The sequence below is a fragment of the Nanorana parkeri genome, unplaced genomic scaffold (assembly GCF_000935625.1).
Source record: "Nanorana parkeri isolate BGI_ZX_2015 unplaced genomic scaffold, ASM93562v1 scaffold447, whole genome shotgun sequence".
NCBI lineage: Eukaryota > Metazoa > Chordata > Amphibia > Anura > Dicroglossidae > Nanorana > Nanorana parkeri.
In genome coordinates, this window is record NW_017306715.1 from 984142 (window position 1) to 1006323 (window position 22182).

The 22182-nt window shown below is 42.1% G+C and overlaps 1 protein-coding gene across 2 annotated transcripts in view; it reads left to right on the forward strand.

Annotated features, from left to right (window-relative positions):
- The window catches only part of RIC1 (RIC1 homolog, RAB6A GEF complex partner 1), a 90182-nt gene that overhangs the window by 20926 nt on the left and 47074 nt on the right, over positions 1-22182 (forward strand). For both annotated transcript variants that reach the window (XM_018560307.1, XM_018560308.1), the window contains exon 3: positions 10351-10430. In XM_018560307.1, coding sequence (XP_018415809.1) covers positions 10351-10430 — 80 coding nt within the window. The remainder of the gene's footprint in view (positions 1-10350; positions 10431-22182) is intronic.

Sequence of the window (22182 nt, forward strand, 5' to 3'; positions counted from 1 at the left end):
ATCATACATAGGAGAGGAGAATACAGGATGACCTCTTTTTTTATTGTTCAGTCACAGGGTTGGTTCTGGACCAGCCTGCATTGCTTAGCTGCAGTGTATTCTGTGCTGTGGTCCAGGAACAGGCTGTATGGTTTAGCTGCAGTGTATTCTGTGCTGAGGTCCAGGACCAGGATGTATTGCTTAGCTGCAGTGTATTCTTCGCTGAGGTCCAGGATCAGGCTGTATGGTTTAGCTGCAGTGTATTCTGTGCTGAGGTCCAGGACCAGGCAGTATTGCTTAGCTGCAGTGTATTCTTCGCTGAGGTCCAGGTTAAAGCAGTATTGCTTGGCTGCAGTGTATTCTGTGCCGAGGTCCAGGACCAGGCTTTATTGTTTAGCTGCAGTGTATTCTTTACTGAGATCTTGGATCAGGTTGTATTTCTTAGCTGCAGTGTATTCTTTGCTGTGGTCCAGGATCAGGCTGTGTTGCTTAGCTGCAGTGTATTCTGTGCCAAGGTCCAGGATCAGGCTGTATTGCTTAGCTGCAGTGTATTCTTTGCGGAGGTCCAGGATCAGGCTGTATTGCTTAGCTGCACTGTATTCTTTGCTGAGGTCCAGGATCAGGCAGTATTGCTTAGCTGCAGTGTATTCTTTGCTGAGGTCCAGGACCCGGCTGTATTGTTTAGCTGCAGTGTATTCTTCGCTGAGATCCTGGATCAGGTTGTATTGCTTAGCTGCAGTGTATTCTTTGCTGAGGTCCAGGACCCGGCTGTATTGTTTAGCTGCAGTGTATTCTTCGCTGAGATCCTGGATCAGGTTGTATTGCTTAGCTGCAGTGTATTCTTTGCTGAGGTCCAGGATCAGGCTGTATTGCTTAGCTGCACTGTATTCTTTGCTGAGGTCCAGGATCAGGCAGTATTGCTTAGCTGCAGTGTATTCTTTGCTGAGGTCCAGGACCCGGCTGTATTGTTTAGCTGCAGTGTATTCTTCGCTGAGATCCTGGATCAGGTTGTATTGCTTAGCTGCAGTGTATTCTTTGCTGAGGTCCAGGACCCGGCTGTATTGCTTAGCTGCAGTGTATTCTTTGCTGAGGTCCAGGACCCGGCTGTATTGCTTAGCTGCAGTGTATTCTTCGCTGAGATCCTGGATCAGGTTGTATTGCTTAGCTGCACTGTATTCTTCGCTGGTCCAGTTTTGTCCTAGGTCCATTGTGATGGAACACATTTTGTATTTATTGTTTATTTTAACTGTGGATTTCAGCGTTTTTTGGGGGTGTGTGCGTGTATTTAGTTAATTGAATACTCATTTTGTGCATGAACGTTCAGATGTTTATTATTTATTTTTAATTTTCACAGCACTGTCAATTTTATGCAGCAATACAAGTACTGCATGAACAGTTTGCTTAAAATAAAGCGAGCAGGATTACTATGGTGCATGCGGTGTTTAGAAACAGACTGACCACTTGGCTTGACCTGTGTGATTTTTCTCTGGTTTATTCTATGAGCATTTTCATTTGGGAATAAGCTGAAAATCTCCTTTTTTATGTTGTGGATGACCTTTTTCCTTATTTTAGTTGTAGAATCCCCAGGAACAAATAAGTATGCAGAAACTAAGGTGGTGTATGAGTATAGTTGAGGAGGTGTTGATTCAGCTTCTGTTTCTATGCAGGAAATACAATATGCAGTCATCTTTTGGTATTTCTTGCATCTGATTGGGGGCACAGTCAGGTAAAGCCGGATGGCAAACCTCATGAGGTAATTTCCTCCTTGTGTTAGGAAGACCAGATGACTGCTATGTTTTATATGAGCTGACTTCACAAGGTCCAAAGGGAAGAAATCTGATTTAATGAGCTCTTCGGTTTGGGGCAGTAATAATATTTGACTAAAATAATTCTGTTTTGAGAATTCTTGTACATATTGAATTTTTGTTTGGACAATACCGTGCCCAGCCAACTCTTTTGGCGAGGAATGTCTCTATCTTTTAACCAAAGAATGCATAACAAATTTAGAATGCACTTGTGTCTCAGACCTATATATAAATTCCTGATTAGCTGGCAGCTTGTGGTATAAACCTTTCCCTGCAGTTACCTACTCTGAGTCTTGTGGTCAGTTCAGGAATGTAGCAAATTTAAATTGTGGTTAAGAGTTAAATAGACAAAGTGCGGCAGATCTGGTAATGTATTTTTTTATGTATGCCACACGCCGTTTTTTGAGTGCTTACATCAAGTGATGCAATTTTTTTTTTCCAATATGAAATGTGTAACAAAATAAAAAGAACCTGCTGAAGTATATGCCTAGATCCACAATGGCATTGTTCCAGTATTATCAAGAGACACTGGAATTTTAGAATAAATGTAGCATTATATATTTTTTTCTACTGCCAAGCAATGCCAAGCTTGCTAAGAACGTATTATTAGAGACTTTAAAGCCTTGGTAAAGGGCAAGCTGTAAATCTGCTTTAAAGGACAAGCTAGCAGTCATGAACTACCAACACAAGAGTTTGGCGCAGAACTGCAGCTGCTAAACTGAAGGAGCAAAGAAATGGAGGGTTTCAAATTTCTTTCCATCCTCAGCTTCCTGTTATTCAGCAAAGGAGCCAGGGGAACAAAAAATCCTTAAAGGGACAACTGTAGCCTTTTTGAAGCCTTTAGATGTGTATGTGATTAACTAAATGTAACTTATCATACCAGTGTGTTTTAAAGTGACATTGTCACCATTTTAATAAAACTGAAAAAGACCTCCCTGCAAATAAAACAGTTAATACCCATCTCACCGCACAGGCCCATGAAGTTTGCTGGTTTGAAGAGATAAGTTAGCTGGGTCTGACCCATAATTCTGAAGTGTGTACTCTCCTCTTTTCCTCTGCCATGTTTTTAATGTAATCATATGGACTGTTTATTAGATACAGGTGCTCAGAAGTGTTTCTCCCTGCCCTGCGTGGCGTGCTATTTTAGTGGGGTTGGCGTTAGATCACTACCAGCTTTGAATAAGGCCAGGTAAGGCCGAAACGCGTCAAAGGGTTCGTATAGATGCGTGGGGAATAAAGTTTGAATTTCTTTGGAAGATCATCATGTGCTGGTTCTACAGTTTCTGATGACCAAGTCCTCTAGTGTGCTTTGTGATTGTTTTCACCAGCGCCAATCATTTTCACCAATCTTTTCAGGACACTAGTGATGTAGCGAGTGTACAGCTTGTATATCCGTGTACTTTGCTGTCCCCTCAAAATACTTCGACACATAGCCATTAATGTCTAAACCGCTGGCAACAAAAGTGAATACACCCCTAAGTGAAAATGTCCAAATTGGGCCCAATTAGCCATTTCCCTTCCAGGTGTCATGTGACTCGTTAGTGTTACAAGCTCTCAGGTGCGAATGGGGAGCAGGTGTGTTAAATATGGTGTTATCGCTCTCACTCTCTCATACTGGTCACTGGAAGTTCAACATGGCACCTCATGGCAAAGAACTCTCTAAGGATCTGAAAAAAGGAATTGTTGCTCTACATAAAGATGGCCTAGGCTATAAGAAGATTGCCAAAACCCTAAAACTGAGCTGCAGCACGGTGGCCAAGAGACCATACAGCGGTTTAACAGGATAGGTTCCACTCAGAACAGGCCTTGCCATGGTCGACCAAAGAAACTGAGTGCACATGCTCAGCGTCTTATGCAGAGGTTGTCTTTGGGAAATAGACGTATAAGTGCTGCCAGCATTGCTGCAGAGGTTAAAGGGGTGGGGAGTCAGCCTGTCAGTGCTCAGACCATACGCCGCACACTGCATCAAATTGGTCTGCATGGCTGTCGTCCCAGAAGGAAGCCTCTTCTAATGATGATGCACAAGAAAGCCCGCAAACAGTGTGTCAAAGACAAGCAGACTAAGGACATGGATTACTGGAACCATGTCCTGTGGTCTGATGAGACCAAGATAAACTTATTTGGTTCAGATGGTGTCAAGCTTGTGTCGCGTCAACCAGGTGAGAAGTACAAATACAAGTGTGTCTTGCCTACAGTCAAGCATGGTGGTGAGAGTGCTGCTGGCACTGGGGAGCTACAGTTCATTGAGGGAGCCATAAATTCCAACATGTACTGTGACATACTAAAGCAGTGCATGATCCCCTCCCTTCGGAGACTGGGCCGCAGGGCATTATTCCAACATAATGACCCCAAACACACCTCCAAGACGACCACTGCCTTGCTAAAGAAGCTGAGGGTAAAGGGGATGGACTGGCTAAGCATGTCTCCAGACCTAAACCCTATTGAGCATCTGTGGGGCATCCTCAAACGGAAGGTGGAGGAGCGCAAGGTCTCTAACATCCACCAGCTCCATGATGTCGTCATGGAGGAGTGGAAGAGGACTCCAGTGGCAACCTGTGAAGCTCTGGTGAACTCCATGCCCAAGAGGGTTAAGGCAGTGCTGGAAAATAATGGTGGCCACACAAAATATTGACACTTTGGGCCCAATTTGGACATTTTCACTTAGGGGGTGTACTCCTGTTGCCAGCGGTTTAGATATTAATGGCTGTGTTGAGTTATTTTGAGGGGACAGCAAATGTACACTAATATACATGCTGTACACTCGCTACTTTACATTGTAGCAAAGTGTCATCTCTTCTGTGTCATCACATGAAATGATATAATAAAATATTTACAAACATGTGAGGGGTGTACTAATTTCTGTGAAATACTGGGTATAACGTCTTTCTCCGCAAATAAGACCCTGTCTTATATTTTTTTCCTCATTCCGACCCCACTGGCCATTCCGCGCTGTGCCGCTGCCTGCTGGGAAATGTAGTTTTCAGCGGCAGCTCTCTATGTACCGTAAAAGCCGAGGCAGACAGGTGTGTGTGTGTGTGTGTGTGTGTGGGCGGGCTGGCGTACGGGAGCAGCGGCGCGGAGGTCTGTCCCCGCCGGGTATGCATGAAATGTTTTGCGGCCCTTGACATGTTTTATACATGCAGACTTCAGGAGACCAGCTGCTCATATAAATGAATGTTACTCTCGGACCCCTGGCTTGCTGCTTGAATGCAGCAATACATGTGCGCCCCCTACCACCGAACTAGGTCTTATTTTCGGGGTGGGTCTTATATTACAGGAATCTCTAAAGATAGTGCTAGGTCTTTCGGGGTAGGTCTTATTTTCGGGGAAACTCGGTAGAGAGAGAGAGAGAATTTAGTTATAGGCTTTTTTTTTTTTTAAACTGGTTAAAACAAACTTTAACCAGTATGTACTGTACTGTGCAAAAGTTTTTTTTTTGTTAATTTACTTTCCATTTTGTGAATTAATTAAAAAATTAACTATTTACACTTTATTTCTGAAAACATTCCTCCTTTTACAGCATTTTCCCACACCTGCCTAAAACGTTTGCACATTACTTTAGATGAGGGCTATAGGGCCGAATGTGTGTTGATACCGGAAGTTGCATCGCCTTTCCCCGTTACATCTATCATGGCCTCCCCTCTTCTGGGAAGTCTTCCCACAAGGGTTTGGAATGTGCAATCAGCAAGGCTAGTAAATGTATTTGTCTGATGCATAGATGGAAAATCTACAAATAAAGCAAACTTGTAAAAAGTCACCTCAATCTTTTCTTACAGGTAACCTTTCCTATAATACTTCAGATTATTATGTACTCGGTGGAAATGCACCATAGTTCCATTAACCTCTTGCCGTCCGCCCGTAGTAAAAAAACGGACGGACGGCACTGCAGCATCTGCGGGTTGCCGTCTCCAGACGGCAATTTTTTTCTGCTTGCGCCCGCCCCCTAGCGGGCACGCACGGGCAGAAAAGACCCGTCCAATGCGAACACCCGGTACCGGGTGTTTCACATATAGGCGATCAGCGGGTCCATAGCCCGCCGATCGCCTATATGTGCTCGTTCGTCGGCGCTTACGGTTTTTTTTTTTCCACCCCTGACCCCTCACCTTTGTGTTACATCACTTCCGCATTCACCTGTCAGTCATCTGGAGAGAGAAGAAGCTGATAAAGCAGATCTCTGCTTTATCAGCTTCTTTTGGGGTCCATAGGTGATATTAGGGGTCCTAGAGACCCCTAATATCTCCATAAAGAGGACCTGTCAGTGTGCCTTTGCTATTATATAGGGGGTTGTTATCCCCCTATATAATAGCAATAACAATAAGTGCAAAAAAAAAAATATAAATAAAAAAAAAGAAAAGTAACACATAAAAAAATAAAATAAAATAAAAGCCACATATAAAAAAAGGGGAAAAAACCCCCCCAAAATGTTTAACTCCCCCACCCCCACGTTTACGCGCCTATAAACGTAAATACGCGTCCGGTGCCCCAGCGCGCAAAAATTACAATTGCGCTACACATGTTACATATCGCCGCGAACGTCACAGTGAGAGCAATCATTTTAGGGCCATCAATCACTGATAACACTAAACTGATGAGCGGTAACAGCTTTTAAAGCGTCGCCTAGGGCCAATTTTGGGTATTATCGTTTTTTGAGGTTTCGTGCGCGCACGCAATTTTAAGGCTTGACATGTTTAGTGTCTTTTTACCCGACGTGACCCCATCTTTTATATTTTACCAAAAAATTGGGTAATAATAAATGTTTTATCATTTAATATAGGGGAAACTTTTTTTTTTTTTTAAATTTCGGTAATTTTTTCTTAATATAGTAAAAAAATAAAACCCCCAGTGGTGAATAAATACCACCAAAAGAAAGCTCTATCTGTCCCCAAAAAAGGGTATAAAATTCATTTCAGTACAGCGCTGCATGACGGAATAAATGTCAGTTAAAGTACCGCAGCGCTGAATACTGAAAAATGGCCTGGATGGGAAGGGGGTTTAACACCGCGGATGTCAACTGGTTAAAGGCGTTCCATCAATTTTGAGCCAGCGAGAGCTTTATTTTCCCTTTTCAGTACTTTGAAATCTTACCAAGAGTGTTTGGTATGCATTTGAAAGGTCATTGAGAGCAGCATCATGAAGTGCACACAGTCAGACAAATAATTTATATATGTTTTTAAAGGAGCACAAAAGTAATTGCTTCAGATCGAGTGTATTGTTATAAAACATGATTTTTGTAAAACGTAATGTGCACAGTTTAATATGACACTCCTTTTCCAGAAATAGTTTTCTTCTGTGAGTGCATTTTAAATATTTTATCACGGAGACTATGCCCATCTTTCATGGAAATGTAAAACAATACAACCCATGTCTTGGCAGTGAGAACACAATTCTCAGGATCTTGTTTCAAATTCATGGGCGGTCCTTACTACTTTTAGCATGGTCGGGGGGGTGGGGGGGGGGCGCTGTGTATATACAGTATGTATGTGTGTTATTCACACCCACATACTAGCATTCAGAAGTTTTGGATCACTAAGAAATTACACTGATTTAAAAATGAAAGTAGTATTAAGGTCTGGGCATTTTTTACCTTAAAGCATTCTCTGCATTAAGGTAAAAATGCTCAGTACCTTTGGACTCCCCCACCCCACTTAACTGTCAGCGCCCCATGTTCACCGCCGCCGGTCCCCGCAGCGATCTTCCGTCCCAAACTTCCTGGTTGTGGGGGAGGAGGTTGGGGGCAGAGGAGCCTTCTGACATCAATAACTTTTTGGACTGCGAGGGGTGGGCGTGGCCTGCCGCAGGGCTAAGTATGTGTCCATAGATGCACACAGCCACTGCAGGAACATGCACAGGAGCCTCCATCGCAGCCGATTAGCTACTGGCTGCACCCGTGCAGGGGTTGGGGGAGACAGTGATGTGGGGTTCCACTAGAAAACAAGGAATTTAAACCTTTAAAAAAAAAAAATAAGAACAGATCTGGACACGATCTGTGCCTCCCTTATATACAAAGAAGAAGGAAAAAAAAAAAGGAAGGTTTAATTTCACTTTAAGGGTTTTATTTTTTTAGGGATGCACTCGCCCAGCACTCAGGTGGGCTGTGCAGAATCTATGCTTGGCTCTACAGGGTCCCTTTTAAAAGCACAGTGTGATCCTCTTGCCTGCCTCCTGTCGACATTTGCTGTCAGCTGGATCCGCCCGCTGCTGGATCTGGCCGCCTCCACCGCCGAACCAGTGCTGCTTTGGTCCCTGGCCTCCTCCACCGCCGGATCGAAACTTAGGGGACCCCGCTTCTTCCCTCGCCCGACCAGAACTGTGGGGATCTGGACCCACCCCCCTCCTTCCAGCTTCCTCTGCTGCCCGACCAAAGCTGCGGGGACCCACCCCCCCTTAACTTTTTGTGTTTAGGCTGTGAACGACTTTTTTCCTTTTTACTATCCCAATGAACAAAGGACCTAGTGGGACTACTCTTAAAAAAAATCCACTAAGATTAGGTAAATGTACAAATGTAAGTGTATGATTGTAGACATCTTCTGTAACAAGTTGGTTCTCGCTGTAGAAAGATCCTGCTAGGACCATATCTTTCCTTTTATATGTAGCTTGTTAACTTACACTGTTTCTGTTTGCAAGAAAAAAACAAAAACATTTGTGGTTTCTCATCTGAAAGTTCTGGCAAGGCAGCTGCTTCCCTTCTGAAAAGTTTTCTGCCTCTTGCTGATGAACTTCATATAACGTTATCTAGGTTTTTATTGTCTAGCTATGGTGTAAATGGACCATGTATTAACATTCCTCTGAATTCCCTTTGTCTGCTAGATAATATTTTAAAGTTGCAACCAAAATGTCGATGGATGTTGTGCTTTGCCTTATTTTCTATAGATTTGGGAAAATTGCCTTTTTGGTCTCTAGTATACAAGTCTCACGGAAGCGCATCCTGGCCAGCTTTCAGGGGAGGGGGCGTGTATTGAAGTCCATTACACCACAGCCCCCCTGCCGGCAGTTCGATCGGTCATCAGAACGCATGGCAAAATAAAGCCTGCGTTCTGGTCCAGTGTGATCTGAAAAAATGCTGCTAGCGCTATTTTTTCAGATTGCACTGGACCAAAACGGAGAGGTACCTCCTGGTTCCGGTGTGAGGGTGATCGCAATCGGGCAGGGGGCATGCCTGCGCTGCCAGTGACAAGAATGCCACTGTCGCACCCCTCCTGCCCATGAATGCAGGAAGCGGGCCGGGATGTGCTCCAGTGCGTTCCAGCAGCGAATCGCGCAGGAATGCACCGGAGCTGGTGTGATGGGGCCCTTACTGCAGTTGGGGGCTCCATTGGAGAGATTCCTGCTGCAGGACAGGAAATGGGGGAAAATCTCACAAACAGCAACACGGGCAGAAGTAAATAATTTTCTTAAGTATTATTATTATTGTTTGTTTCCCTGTGACATATTTTTTTTTCCTCATTTACGATCTACTAAAAAGTTCTTCCCAGAACAAAAGATGAGGGGAAATCTTTCTAAATTAGCTGTGAAACTTGTCAGGGGGAGTAAAAGTTTTCTTATTCTATCCAAAACTTTAAAAAAAAATACAAGAGTAACTCCCAAAAATTTTGATTTCTTCCTCTTTTCTTGACTACTGTTCTGAATAGCCAGAGTAGCAGCTAGTTGGAGCTGGCAGTGCTGAAAGCCTGCAGCACTAGTCTGATATCTGCTGCAAGGGTTAATTAAATGTGTATAGAGCTGTTCCGAATGGCGTAGGCCAGCTGTACGACAGGTGCAGAGAGACAGCAACCAAGGTCTAGGTGTTGTTGGGATACGTACATGAGGTGTTACCTCATAGCCAGTGTGGGGCAAGCTAGTTATCCAACAACTGGCATAAAGGCTATTAAAACAAACCTTTGAGTCATACCCATTACGTATGGGGAACTGAAAGCTCTGTTGCCTACTCGCTGTGGTGTCTTTACCCCTCTTTCTCCCATTTTGTTCCATATCCGATTCTTCTGTTCTGCTGTAAGCCACAGTCAGTCAGACTTCAGAGATTCTGTAAATTGTTGAGTCTGTGAAGTCACATTTGCTGTTGGTTTGTGATTACATCTGTTTTACTTTGTGGGTTAATATGTCTGTTTGCTGGGTTCTTGCAGCTGAGCATTGTTGACTTTCTTCTAAAGCGTAGTATACAATTCTTCTGCGAGACCCAGCTGTTCTTGTCAATGGGGAATGTATTGTTTTTAGTATTCCGTTTTATAGCATTAAGGATAAGCGGTTCGCACATCGGGGCAGTAGAAAAACACAAATGTTAAACTATTGTTTTCTAGGCAAGTCTAAGTAAGTACAAGTACTTTTTGCCATAAAATGATGGAAAGGAGATTGTAAAATGAATCTGTAAAATGAATCTGCATCTGTGCACACCTCTTTATTTAAGGAATATCATTGTTTTTTGTACGGTTTTTAAACATATTGAGCTTGCTTATTATACTGTTTCCACGGTTATTAATTTACAATGAATGTTGCAATATTTATAAAACGATGATTAATTTAATTCAAATCATGATTCAGTATACTTTTTTTTTTTTCTTCTTCCCCTCAGACTGCCAATGGTTATGTCCTGTTCTTTGACATTGTTACTGCAGGGGAGGACAAGTATTTGTATGAGCCCATCTATCCAAAGTAAGTTGTTGTTTTTTTTTCCATCTTCAGACAAAAGTAAAATACCTAATTTAGCACCAGATAATGTTGATTGTCATTGTTGCTGAACATCCGTCATTTGGCCGCTAAGTGACTGGATCTCCTTTCTTGTGCAGCTATGTGAGGTGTTATGGTAGTCCGATTTGATGGTTCACTTTTATTTCCTAGATTTCGGTAAGGCATACCACCAAAATCTTTAGAATATCTGATGGGAGGTACTGCTGGAACATGCAGTAACAAAAACACTGCAATATATGGTCTGTGTTCTGTGTGGGATTGGTGTATACAAATTGAGCAAGGAATTTATATGGATATTTTTAGTAGTCCCCAGTTTGCCGTTGCAAGCTTGGTCTAAACCAAAAAGTAGTTTATGCAAAGTGTTTCTTGGATAGTTTTTCAAAGGAGCTGAGGCTTTATTGGGTTTTTATTGTGGTATATGCCCTTGTAGGCATATTTCATTTCACTTCCTGTTCCATTGACTGATTCTACCTAGTACAGGAGGTAGGAGAAAATGTCCCCAGCAGAGAACCAAATAGCTATTTTAAAAAACCTGACAGAGGGTCTAACCTTTCCGCACTATCCAAAACTAAAAACTGAGTTTTTGCTAGATTTCTACTTTAAACAGAACCAGTTAGAAATAGGGCATTTTTAATGATCTGAATTTCCACTCTTAGGGACATGTCACTTATATTCTTGTGCTGAGAGTGTACATGAAGCAGGCATATGCAGTTGCTGTATATGAACACACAAACTTCTCATGGAAGTGGCTGCCTCTGTGTTTTGCAAGCAGTGTGTGTAAATTATGTTACAAATAACAGGGAGGGGGAAAGCTATTTATCAGAGGTGCACCGAAATGAAATTTTGAGACCGAAACCAAAAGTAAATAAAAGTCAGGCAAAAAAAATTTCCTAGCCTTTTTTTACATTTTTGTTTTATTTTTTCTAAACTCTTTAATTTTTTATATATTGTATTTGTATTAAACATCTTTATTTTTGAACTTCACTGTTAGAGGCTTCGGTGAAATATCAGAGGTCTAAACAGACCCCTGATATTTCCCTTTTACAATAGAAAAAGAAATTGAGGACGCAGATTCCTAATCTTTTTCTTCAGCCCCTGCACTGAATGACCAGGAATCCTCTATACTGCACTGAGTGTCAACAATGTATGAATGAACAGGAACATAGTATGAGTTACTATGTCCACAATTATGAATGAACAGGAAGAGATGTAGATCACTTTCTATTCATTCATAACTGGTACATAGTAACTCATACTATGTCCCGTTATTTACAAGCATTCAGTGATCACTGAATGTTTGTATACCATTCTCCATCCTGGATCAGCTCTCACAGGAAGCTGAGCGGGCGGTGTGGGGAGAAGAGCTCGGTCTCATTTGACAGCGGACTCCTCCCCCTCACCGTTGGCTCGTTCTCCAGTGATAGCTGTCTTTGTCCCCACACTGCTCTCCCGATCTGTCACAGGCTGAGCAGAGTGGTGCGGGAGGAGAGCCTGGCCTCTTGTGACGGCGCTCACATTGCTCTCCTCAGCGCGCCGCTTAGCCTCCTGACAGTTTCTCTCCTCCCTGCTGGATGCTGCTCTGTGTCGAAGGGGACACAGAGCAGTGCACAGCAGGGAGGAGAGAAACTATGGATGTACTTCAATTTCAGCCGATATGTTTTGTTGGCGGAACTTTCGGCGCATCCCTACTGTTTACAGTCTGCTTTACAATCCAACCCTGGTGTCAGACTGATTTTCCTGTGGGGGAAATTTAGAATTTATAGGCTTCAGGCCTAATAAAACCTTCCATTAAAATGAAGAAAACCTGCAATGTGGGTCATGAAAATGTGCACACGTATACATCATTACTGCACCTCTTCATTACCACAATAAATGCTAATCACTTACAGAGGTGGAACTGGACTTTAAGCTTTGAAAATGAAAGAGAAGCTGATTGGTTGCCATATACAGTTGCTTCTGATTCGGTCTGCTCCATTTTTGATAAATTCCCCTCATGTTTTTTCATTTCTCAAAGTGGGACTTTTGGACTCTCTGGTGTTTAAGAAACTGAGAAACTGCACATTCCAAAAGTCTTAAGTAGCAATATGGGTGGGGTGGTCTGATGCACAGAGACAATGCCAGGATGAAAACTGAAGACAGTCCCTAGGTAGTCCCTTTGCTTATTGTAAAGCTCATTAATATTTTTAATAGAGCGTACCTTTTAATCCAAGATAGATGTTTTGTGTTATTACTAAACTATATAAAAAAGCTAAGCTATCTAGGTATTTCACAAACACGAGGGAACCATTTGCATTTCATGTGAAATACATTTTCTAGATCCTATACATGCATGTAAAAAAGAATTCTTATACAAGATGAGAAAGTACACGGTGCAGCAGTCCACTGTGTGTTCTTTATCTTTTAGGCGGATTACTGTCACTGCTGTCTTCTAATCCACTTTAGTCTAGTTGTATTGGTCATAAAGGTGTTCACTTTTCCAGACGCATGCTTTTTCCACCCACATGTCTCTCTTCACCATTCTTTCTTCATGCTGTACTGCAAACAGAGGGGGAGGATAATGTTTGCTTAGCGCAGTGCACTGCTGATCCATAGAAATCTTATTCCTGTTAGTAAAATGTGTGCAGCTCTAGAATTGAAAAGTATTTTAACAGAAGCTGTAATGGCTTTTGGTATTTTATTTTTTCCATTTTTTTTAGAAAGTTTAAAGCCCAGGGTGGAAACAAAAACCCTGCAGCTCCGTGCATTGCGAGGGTTAAGTGCTTGTTAGCGGGGTTTGTAGCATTGCCGGTTTTGTTTTGGGTTTTCTAAACAGTTTTTATATAGTTTCCTTATTATTATTGACCTACACTGTTTTTACTTTAGTTATATACAATTTGTTATTTTTCAAATAAATATTTAAAGGAGAACTATGAGCCAAGTGATTTTCACTCATCCTCATAGTTAGAGCCGACCTGTGACAATGAAACTGTCGCACATCGGCTCTATTGATCGGGAAGTGAGCATACTGTCGCTCGCTCACTTTGTGATCACCTCCCTGCAGAAAGCGGTGACTGTCATTCACTGCTCCCCGCAGGGATTTCCCCCCTCTCCTCCAGTGCTGACTAGAGGAACGGACAGGGGAGGGGGCAGGCACAGCTTTTATCTAGGGACAGAGCCAGCTGTCAATCAGCCAGCTGTGTGGATCCCGACAGTATTGTCGGGATCTGTCCCAGGGGCAGAGCTCTCGGTGTACAGCAAGCTGCAGCTCGCTATATACTGAGCTTTGGGTGACGGGAGGACGCTAGTATATGTCCTCCCGTGACCCTTAAGAGAACTATGGGGAAAAACACTGACCCCATAGTTCTCTTTTAATACAGGGCACAGCCATGTTAAAGGTTTTACAGAGCCTTTTTCTTTTACAAAATAAAAAGTATTGGGTTTTTAACAAAGGATACAGACAATAGAAACTGAACATTGCAGAGCCTTTCTGAATATCTTTTTGAGAGTAAGGGTGTTACTCATTCAGCTGTGTGTGTAATCTGAGCTTTTTAATTTTTTTTTATTGTGAAAAGCCAGTGTGTAATGGTAAATATGAACTACTCAAGCAATATTTGCATATGCTTAATATATATGAAGTGCTAATGCCTGCACATAAAATGATGTATCAGACACTAATGGAAAACTGCTTAAGCCTGCAATGTTCCTGTTGCACTGTGTGGTCTGCAGTTTGACTGCCATCAGTGAAGCTGACCATATGCCTTGAGCCAGTCTGCATTTCAAGTCATGGAGGCAAGGCTACAGGATTATGAATAGCCTGACCCCTATTGTGAGCCTGAATTTGACAGACCCCACTCCCTTGTATTTAGGTTCTAAACACAGCCTGGCAGCATTACAGGATTACAGTGTAGGCACTGTATGCAGCCCACACAATTTAACATAACCGTTGCAAAGGTGAGCCGTTACTTATTCATTCTTGGCAAGATAGTCAAAGCCTGCCTGATGTTGCTTTACTTTGACATTCAAAATGACGTGGTTTAATCCTTTATTAATAACATAAAAAGATGCCATTGTTCTGCTGTGGGGATTACTAGACAGAATTTCATGTGTGTACATCAAAATACTGGCACTCACTTTAGCTCCTCCATTTAAAATACATTCAGCTCTGAAAAATTCCTGACACTTTCTAGTTTATCTATGAATACCATGAAAACCGATTTTACACAAGCCAACAACCCTTAGGACAGTTGTATAGATGGGGTATATACACTATTTGACAGTATTTGAAGTTGATGACACAAAAAACTCAGTGTACTGTTAGTCAGATTTTGTTCCTGCATAAGTTTTTTGTCATGATTCCTTTTGTGAGAAATCACCTGATTGTTTTAGAAATTAGACTTCTATATTTTCTTAGGGCAGGCGTAGACAACTCCGGCCCTCCAGCTTTTGTGGAACTACAAGTCCCATGAGGCATTGCACGACTCTGAAAGCCACAGGCTTGACTCCCAGAGGGAATTTTGGGATTTGTAGTTAAAGCATGACTGGCTGGCGGGAGTTTTCCACCCCTGTATTAGGGCCCATTCACACTGGATCCGCTGCGCTGCTCACGTTTTTCAACTGATGATAATGGAAGGGCATTGGAAAATGAATGGGGCATGTTCACACCACTCCATTCCGTTGCGCTATGTCACGTTACGCTGAAAAAAGGCAGAACGTACACTACTGTTTTTCAGTGCAGCGTAACGCAATGGATCCGGTGTGAACTAGCCCCATTCACATCCATTCATCTTTCAGTACCTTTCCGTTAGCATCTGTTGAAAAACGTATCGCAACTGATCTGAAGGAAATCAGAAGGTATAATTGCAAGTCAACGGACCCGTCATTGACTTCCTTCCGATTTTGGTGTGAATGCACTATTAGGGTGTCCATCAACATGCTAAATCAGTGTCCAGAGGCATATTTCTAAAGCAGTGAATGTGACCTTCACCAAACATTCTGTGTGCGTGCATCTTCCCAGTCCATGTTTTAAATTCTTCATGGATTCACCTGCAATGAATGTTTTGAACGTCATAGTTACTGCTTTATAAATGTGCCTCTTCGTGTAAGGGCTGGGCTTCCCTAGGCTGTATTAATGAGTGTGCCTCTCTAAAGCCATCATTGATATCCACTGCAGTTTGTCAGCTCATTGAAGAAAGTCTGTGTCTCAACCTTTTTTATTTAATAAAGAAGAAAATGTAAAACAATGAGCAGTACAGTCTGTGTCCAGTGTTCTAGTTTCTCATCTAGACATTGCTGTCAGTTATCTGGAGATGGGAAAACCCCTGTTTGGGGTGCTGGAACGTAATTCCCAAAGAAACCCACTACAGACTCCGTTTTACATACATTTTCTTACACCAGGCTTTCTGTATGTACTTAGAATATTATTGCAGCCACCAGTCAGATTTAGACCTACAGTTGGATATTTGATGACACAGGAAGCAGCGAGGGTAGGGTGGTCGTTACACAAGCTTTAGCATTTACACTTCCCAGGAACATGCAAGTTGCTCCTTGAATTCTGACTCGATAGGTACACAAAGCTGACAACCGGCTGAATTTTCTGATTTTGCTTGATTTATTTCAATTTTCCTTTTAGGACGATGTGGAGCAACAACACACACGCAGATGATCGAGAGAGGCTCTGGCAGGTTTAAGGATGGGCAGTTGCCTCATGACTGTCATTTGTTGATGAGACATCTGCCCGTCCTACATACACTATCGTACTGCCTTTTAGAGTTGTGTATTGTGCACCAATGTACACCATTAAGTAGTAGTCTTTCCCATTACAATCCATGGCGTTATAAAGAAAAGTAGAATATTGTAGAGTCTTTACAGTGTTGTGCAGCTCAGTACAGAAAAATGTGAAGATTACTGTAAAATGTCAGCAAATAGTTAAAATGCAGTTTGGCATGCGTCCCGAAGAACTGGGAGAATGGTTTGTCTGTTCATGTCTGTCTGCTGTGTCTGAGCCTCTCATCTGCTGCTTGTTGTGGCAGGAGCAATTGATGTCTCTGCTGAATAGGCATCAGCAGCTTTCTTTACATTCCTTAGGCAGAGCAACATCATCATTACACTTCTTCCCTTTTTGCTGCTCTTATTTAATGCCGTCATGAGTGGAGCACTTACAACATTTACAGGAAGGTCTGAAATGTAGCTTACGGGCTTAGAAAAAAGCTTCAGTTTATCTTGAAATAATGTTATTTGGTAAAATCGATTTTAGCACATTTGTTTTCTCAATGTGTGGCTGTTACAATGTCAAGGACAGCCACACATTTGTCATTTAGTTACTCATAGCTATAGGACCAACTACTTGTGATCCCTTTCAGTTATACACTAGTTGTAGGAGAAGGATCTCATCTAGTGTTTCGTAGTCTTAAATGGAGAACTATGGGGTCAGTGTTTTTCCCCATAGTTCTCCTTAGGGTAACGGGAGGACACAAACTAGCGTCCTCCCGTTACCCTAAGCTCAGTATACCGCGAGCTACAGCTCTCGGTATACTGAGACGCCGCAGCCGGAGCGGATCCCGAAATGGACGTCGAGATCCGCCCAGCTGCGTGAGTGACAGCTGGCTCTGCCTATCTAGAGGCAGAGCCAGCTGTACCCGCCCCCCGTCCGTCCGTCCGTTCCGCCAGTCAGCGCTGGCAGATCGGAGCGGGGAGAGGGGAATCCAGCCCCTCCCTTGTCACAGCAGAGAGCCGTGACAGGATCGAGAGGTGAGGGAACCCGGTATGTGTTCCCTCACCTCCCGATCTACTGAGCCGACCTGTGACAGTCTCATTGTCACAGGTCGGCTAGAACTGTGAGGTGAGTGGAAATCACTCAGGTCATAGTTCTCCTTTAAGTTCTAACAGCACTGTTTAATGCAGTATACATTGATTTACTTGATTTAGCTTGCTACCCTTCTCTCTTCACTTTAAGTTTTGCTGTGGAATGCAGTTACCTGAAGCTTATATGGGGATGGATTGAAATACTTTAGCTAGACAAAATGTAGTCTTTAAATAAATATTAATGAATATATGACTGTATTAAAGGATGCTCTTTTAGAACTGCTTGGAGTTCATTAGACTGGAATTCTTCTGGTTTTCTGTTCTGAACTTAATTTGGAAAACCCTTCCATATTTTTCTGTGTTTATCGGAAACAGAGGTGTTTTTTTTCATATAATTGATGCAGAGAAGAAATGGTTATATAATCTTTTGGATGTAGTTCAAACTAGTAAAGACGGCAAAATTTGAAATGACTTTTTTTTTTCTGCAATTTGATAGACTTGACTGGCAATCCTTCTTTTTGTTTTTGTTTTTTGTATTCCCCCCTCAGTTAGGTCTGTGAAGGTTCCCATTCATCCAGGTCACAGTATATCTGTAAAAAATAAGTTAAGGCAACTGGATGTGCTGTATTTTTCTTGAAGACATTTCACTGGTCATCCAACCATCTATTGTCTGCCACAGACAATGCTGTTTTAACACCTCTCTCTGGGCAGGTTAATAACACCTCCTAGACTCCAATTGTGCAAATGCTATCAACACCTGGTTGTGACTAACAGATTATGTGGATTGGAGCAACATTCCCTCTATTTATTCCCAGAGAATTTTTGTACAAGACATTCTGAATTGAGAAAGCTGGTCGGATGTCCAGTGAAATGTCTTCAAGAAAAATACAGCAAGTCCAGTTTCCTTGACTTATTTTTTTACAGACCCCCTCAGTTAGGGAAGTTGAAAAGTGTCATATTTGTAATTTTGTGGCAGTAAACCATCATAGAACAAATTTATTACGCAAACCATGACATGTACTAATGCACAAATGTACTATTGTACATTGAAAGGTTTCAGATCTATATTTGTATACGGTAAGTTTCTCTGCAAGAAAGCAGATGTTGCTCTTACATCAGAATCAAAAGTTCATTAAATTAAAACACTTGGCTTGCTTGCCATTTATGTATTGTATGTTTATCTATTTTTGTGGTTTATGCTCCGATTATATGTTAACAGATCATAGCTTAGGGCTAGTTTCTTCAATCTTTTTTTCCACCCAGGTATAAGTGTGCAGAAATGCAACATGCATCTGTCTGCCCAGCTTTTTGGTTTGGATGTTGTATAGTAAAGTCTACTGACCTTTTGATATGTGGTGTACATGCCTAGAAAGCATTTTGTATTGACCCTTTTGCTCTCTGGTTTTTCAATAAGGCCACTTTCACACAGGCTGATGAGGAGAGGCTCTGTGCACAGATCCTCTCCTAATCAGAGTGGTACGGATCAAGTGTCACCGCTGTGACATTCATGTCCATCCAGTTTTTTCCTCCATCTTGTGATGGGGAAAAAAACTCAAATGACTGGACCCCATGCCAGTCTATGGAATTGGATGTGAACGGGCATGTGTATGTTTATACCAGAATATCCCCAATCCGGCACGATTAGGTTCATCGAAACGGAACACTGTTTTGTTTGTTATCCAGACCTGGGCGGAGTTGGGGGTAACGGGGAGTATAGGGACAATTTTCTGTTTACGCCTGGCTGCCCATAGACTAACATTGGGAATCCGATTGGGTGCGCTTGAAAAACTGAAAGGTGGACCCGATCGGGCCTCTCATGCAAAAGGGGCCTTAGTTAACTGAGCCCTTCAAAGGCTTATTGCTTTAGATAAACTGTTGTATGGATGTCTTCCTAAACTGCTTCTTCCACTGCTTGTTTAAAAGTTTGTTCTGCTTGTTAAGTCCTGAAACTGTAAGATCTTTCACATTTGGTATATTAATATTGTGGCTTTTGTTTATGGTTTCTAGAGTATATTGCATTTTGTTGCCAGTCATGTTACTGTTGTAGAAATGTGTGCTTTTACTTTTACACTTTGTGTTTTTTTTATTTATTGGTTCACATAAATTCCCAACATATGCAACAATGCTAGACATTAAAGTACATAACATTTGATAACGGTTCTATGTTTTAAGAAGATAAGCTGTGTCCTTGTACATGATTGGCATTGTCATCTTGTATCATTTTAAACATGGTTATCCTAAAGCCTTCTTATCTGCTACATAAACCTTCTTGAGGCAAGGCGTTAAATTGAACTGATATTTATTGCAGTGGGAGCTTATATGGCTTAAGGGCTCACTCTTTCTAAACAGTGTTTTTGTTTTGCCTTTAGAATAAATAATAGACCACGTGATACACCTTGCAATATTAGTAGTAGACATTAAAGTCTAAAAATGTTTTTCCTTCCCCTAATGTTAGTGTCAGCATTTACCTTTTAAATGATGTCTCGTAATCCAGTCTTCTTCTTTCCTGTCCTTTTTCATCTGTCCCTCCAGCGCTGCTGCGGGTCTCCGATCCTGTGCTGACTCTTCTGTCCTTGCTAGCACTTCCTGTCCCACGGTGTCTGCATGCGGGTGCACGCGTCCATAGACTTACCTTGTGTCTCTCCTCGTCTCCCGGCCGAAAATCTGAACTGCGAATGCGCCCGACCCAAGATCCTTTGCGGCCGCCCGAGATTTTTCAGATTTTTGGACGGGTGCGCGCAGCGAAGACACAGGTAAGTTTAAACCTGTTGCAAAGGGTTTTTAAAAAAAAAAAGTTTTTGCATACATCTGCTTGCTAGCAGTAGATATATGTAAAAACACCTGAGGGTTTAATAACCCTTTAAAGTGAATCCTCACCCAAAAACAGTTTTCTTATACTGCAGTTTACCAATCCATAGGTGTGCTGGCTGAGTTAGTTTTCTTCATGCATTTTCTTTTTCTTTTTACCTGCCAATTCCTCCTGTAACACATTTTCTGTCCTAAGGTGACCACTAGAGAAGCGCCGATACCATTTTTTTTTCAGGCAAAGTACGAGTACTGATACTTCTCAAGTACTCCCTGATACCAATTACTGATATTTTTTTTTGCCAGTTTTTCTAAAACAATACAGACTAAGAATTTTAGGACAGTGGAGGAGTGCCAGACCCTGGTCACAGCTGCAAACCTGGTAGTTCTGCCACTGACACCAAGCTGTAGAGGACTACACATCCCATCAACACAATATACAGCAATGTAGAATGGCAGCCGGCTATAGAGAACTACAAATCTCAGGAATGCATTATACTATAATGCATTGCTGTATAATATGTTGCTGGGCTTTTTAGTCTTCTATAGCTGGCGTTCTTGTAATTCCGTCATCTATAGAAGACTAAAAATCCCAGCAATACATTTATACAGCAATGCAAAATAATTAGGGCTGTTACTGATTAAAATGTTAGTGTTCGATTAATTGAAATTTTTTTAAATCGATTAATTTTGATTAATTATAACGCACATACAGATCCAACTACATTGGCCTACACACATACAGCACAGCAATGAAGTAATAAAATGAGCTAGGATCACACTAATCCAGCACGTTATTAATCTCACGTGCCTCACTCAATATGGCCGCTGCTTGAGTGGGGCAACTCAGAATAATAACGTGCTGGATTAGTGTGATCCTAGTTAATTTTATTTTATTACTTCATTGCTGTGTTGTATGTATAGGCCAATGACTTGGCTGGCGCTCGTGCAGTAAGTTTCTTGGGCAAACTCACCGGCCCAAGTGGCTCCGTCGGCTAACCAAAGGGGCGAGGAGTCCAGTGACGTCACGGACATCAACGTCACCGGACTCCTCCCCCCTTCCCTCCGTTAGCCGCCACGGACATCGACGTCACCGGACTCCTCCACCCCTTCCCTTTGTTAGCCGACGGAGCCACTTGGGGAAGGGGAAGGAGTCCGATGACGTCACCGGATCGCCGACGGGACTCCCGGAAGCCGGCGGAGAGGTGAGTGTTTTCATTAGCGTTCAAAATAATGTTAATCGATCAAAAAGTTTAAAGATTGATCGAGAAATTAATCTTTAATTTCCACAGCCCTATTCCAAGCTACACAGCTGGAGTTGCTCCGAGGTGACGGCCTGGTACCTCCAAGGTCTCAGGAGGGCTGTGCGTCGTCTCAGGAGGGGTCTTGAGGGTTTTGCAGGCAGGTGCTAGTGGCGGGGTTGCCCAGGAAGGATGAGGAGATGTGCAAGCCTGTAGTTCACAGGAAGGCTGCTGAGGTCCCCAGAAAGCGCGGGACCTCAGGCAGCCGCTTATTTTCCTCTACTGGCTGCATTATAAAATAAAATGTGAAAAACTGTATTGCATAAATGCTCTGAATTACTTTTTCTTTTTGTTTTGTTTTTTTACCCCTACATACAATATTTGGCTATGAAGCATCAGCAGGCAAAAATTATACACATTTTTTCAGTATAATCTACTTCACGAGATTTTTTTTTTTTTTTACATTTTGGAATGCTCGAAAATACATTTCTGTGAAACCAGAAATTCAGCATTATCTATGCAAAGGAAAAGGAGTATTTTTATTTTTGATGCACTGTGTAAAGTAGTGCTCAACATTATTTTTATCAAATAAATCCTTCTCTTTTTATTATCTTGCTATGCTGCATTATTGGGCCAAACTGGGTGTTGCGTACAATAGCATAGCCTCACTTCACAAAGGCATAACTTGTTAGGTATGACGTTCCATACACAGCAGAAGAATGTAGCCTACACGCATGATTTTATTTATTTTTAATGTATTTTGACTGTAAAAGTCAATTCTCAAACGATATTTTGCCATTTATTTGCTGCTTAAATTCAGTTTTAGGCTTACAATAACAGAGTCGCAGTAAGATGCCTCATAAATAGAAGAAAAGGAGTTGTTTGAAGCG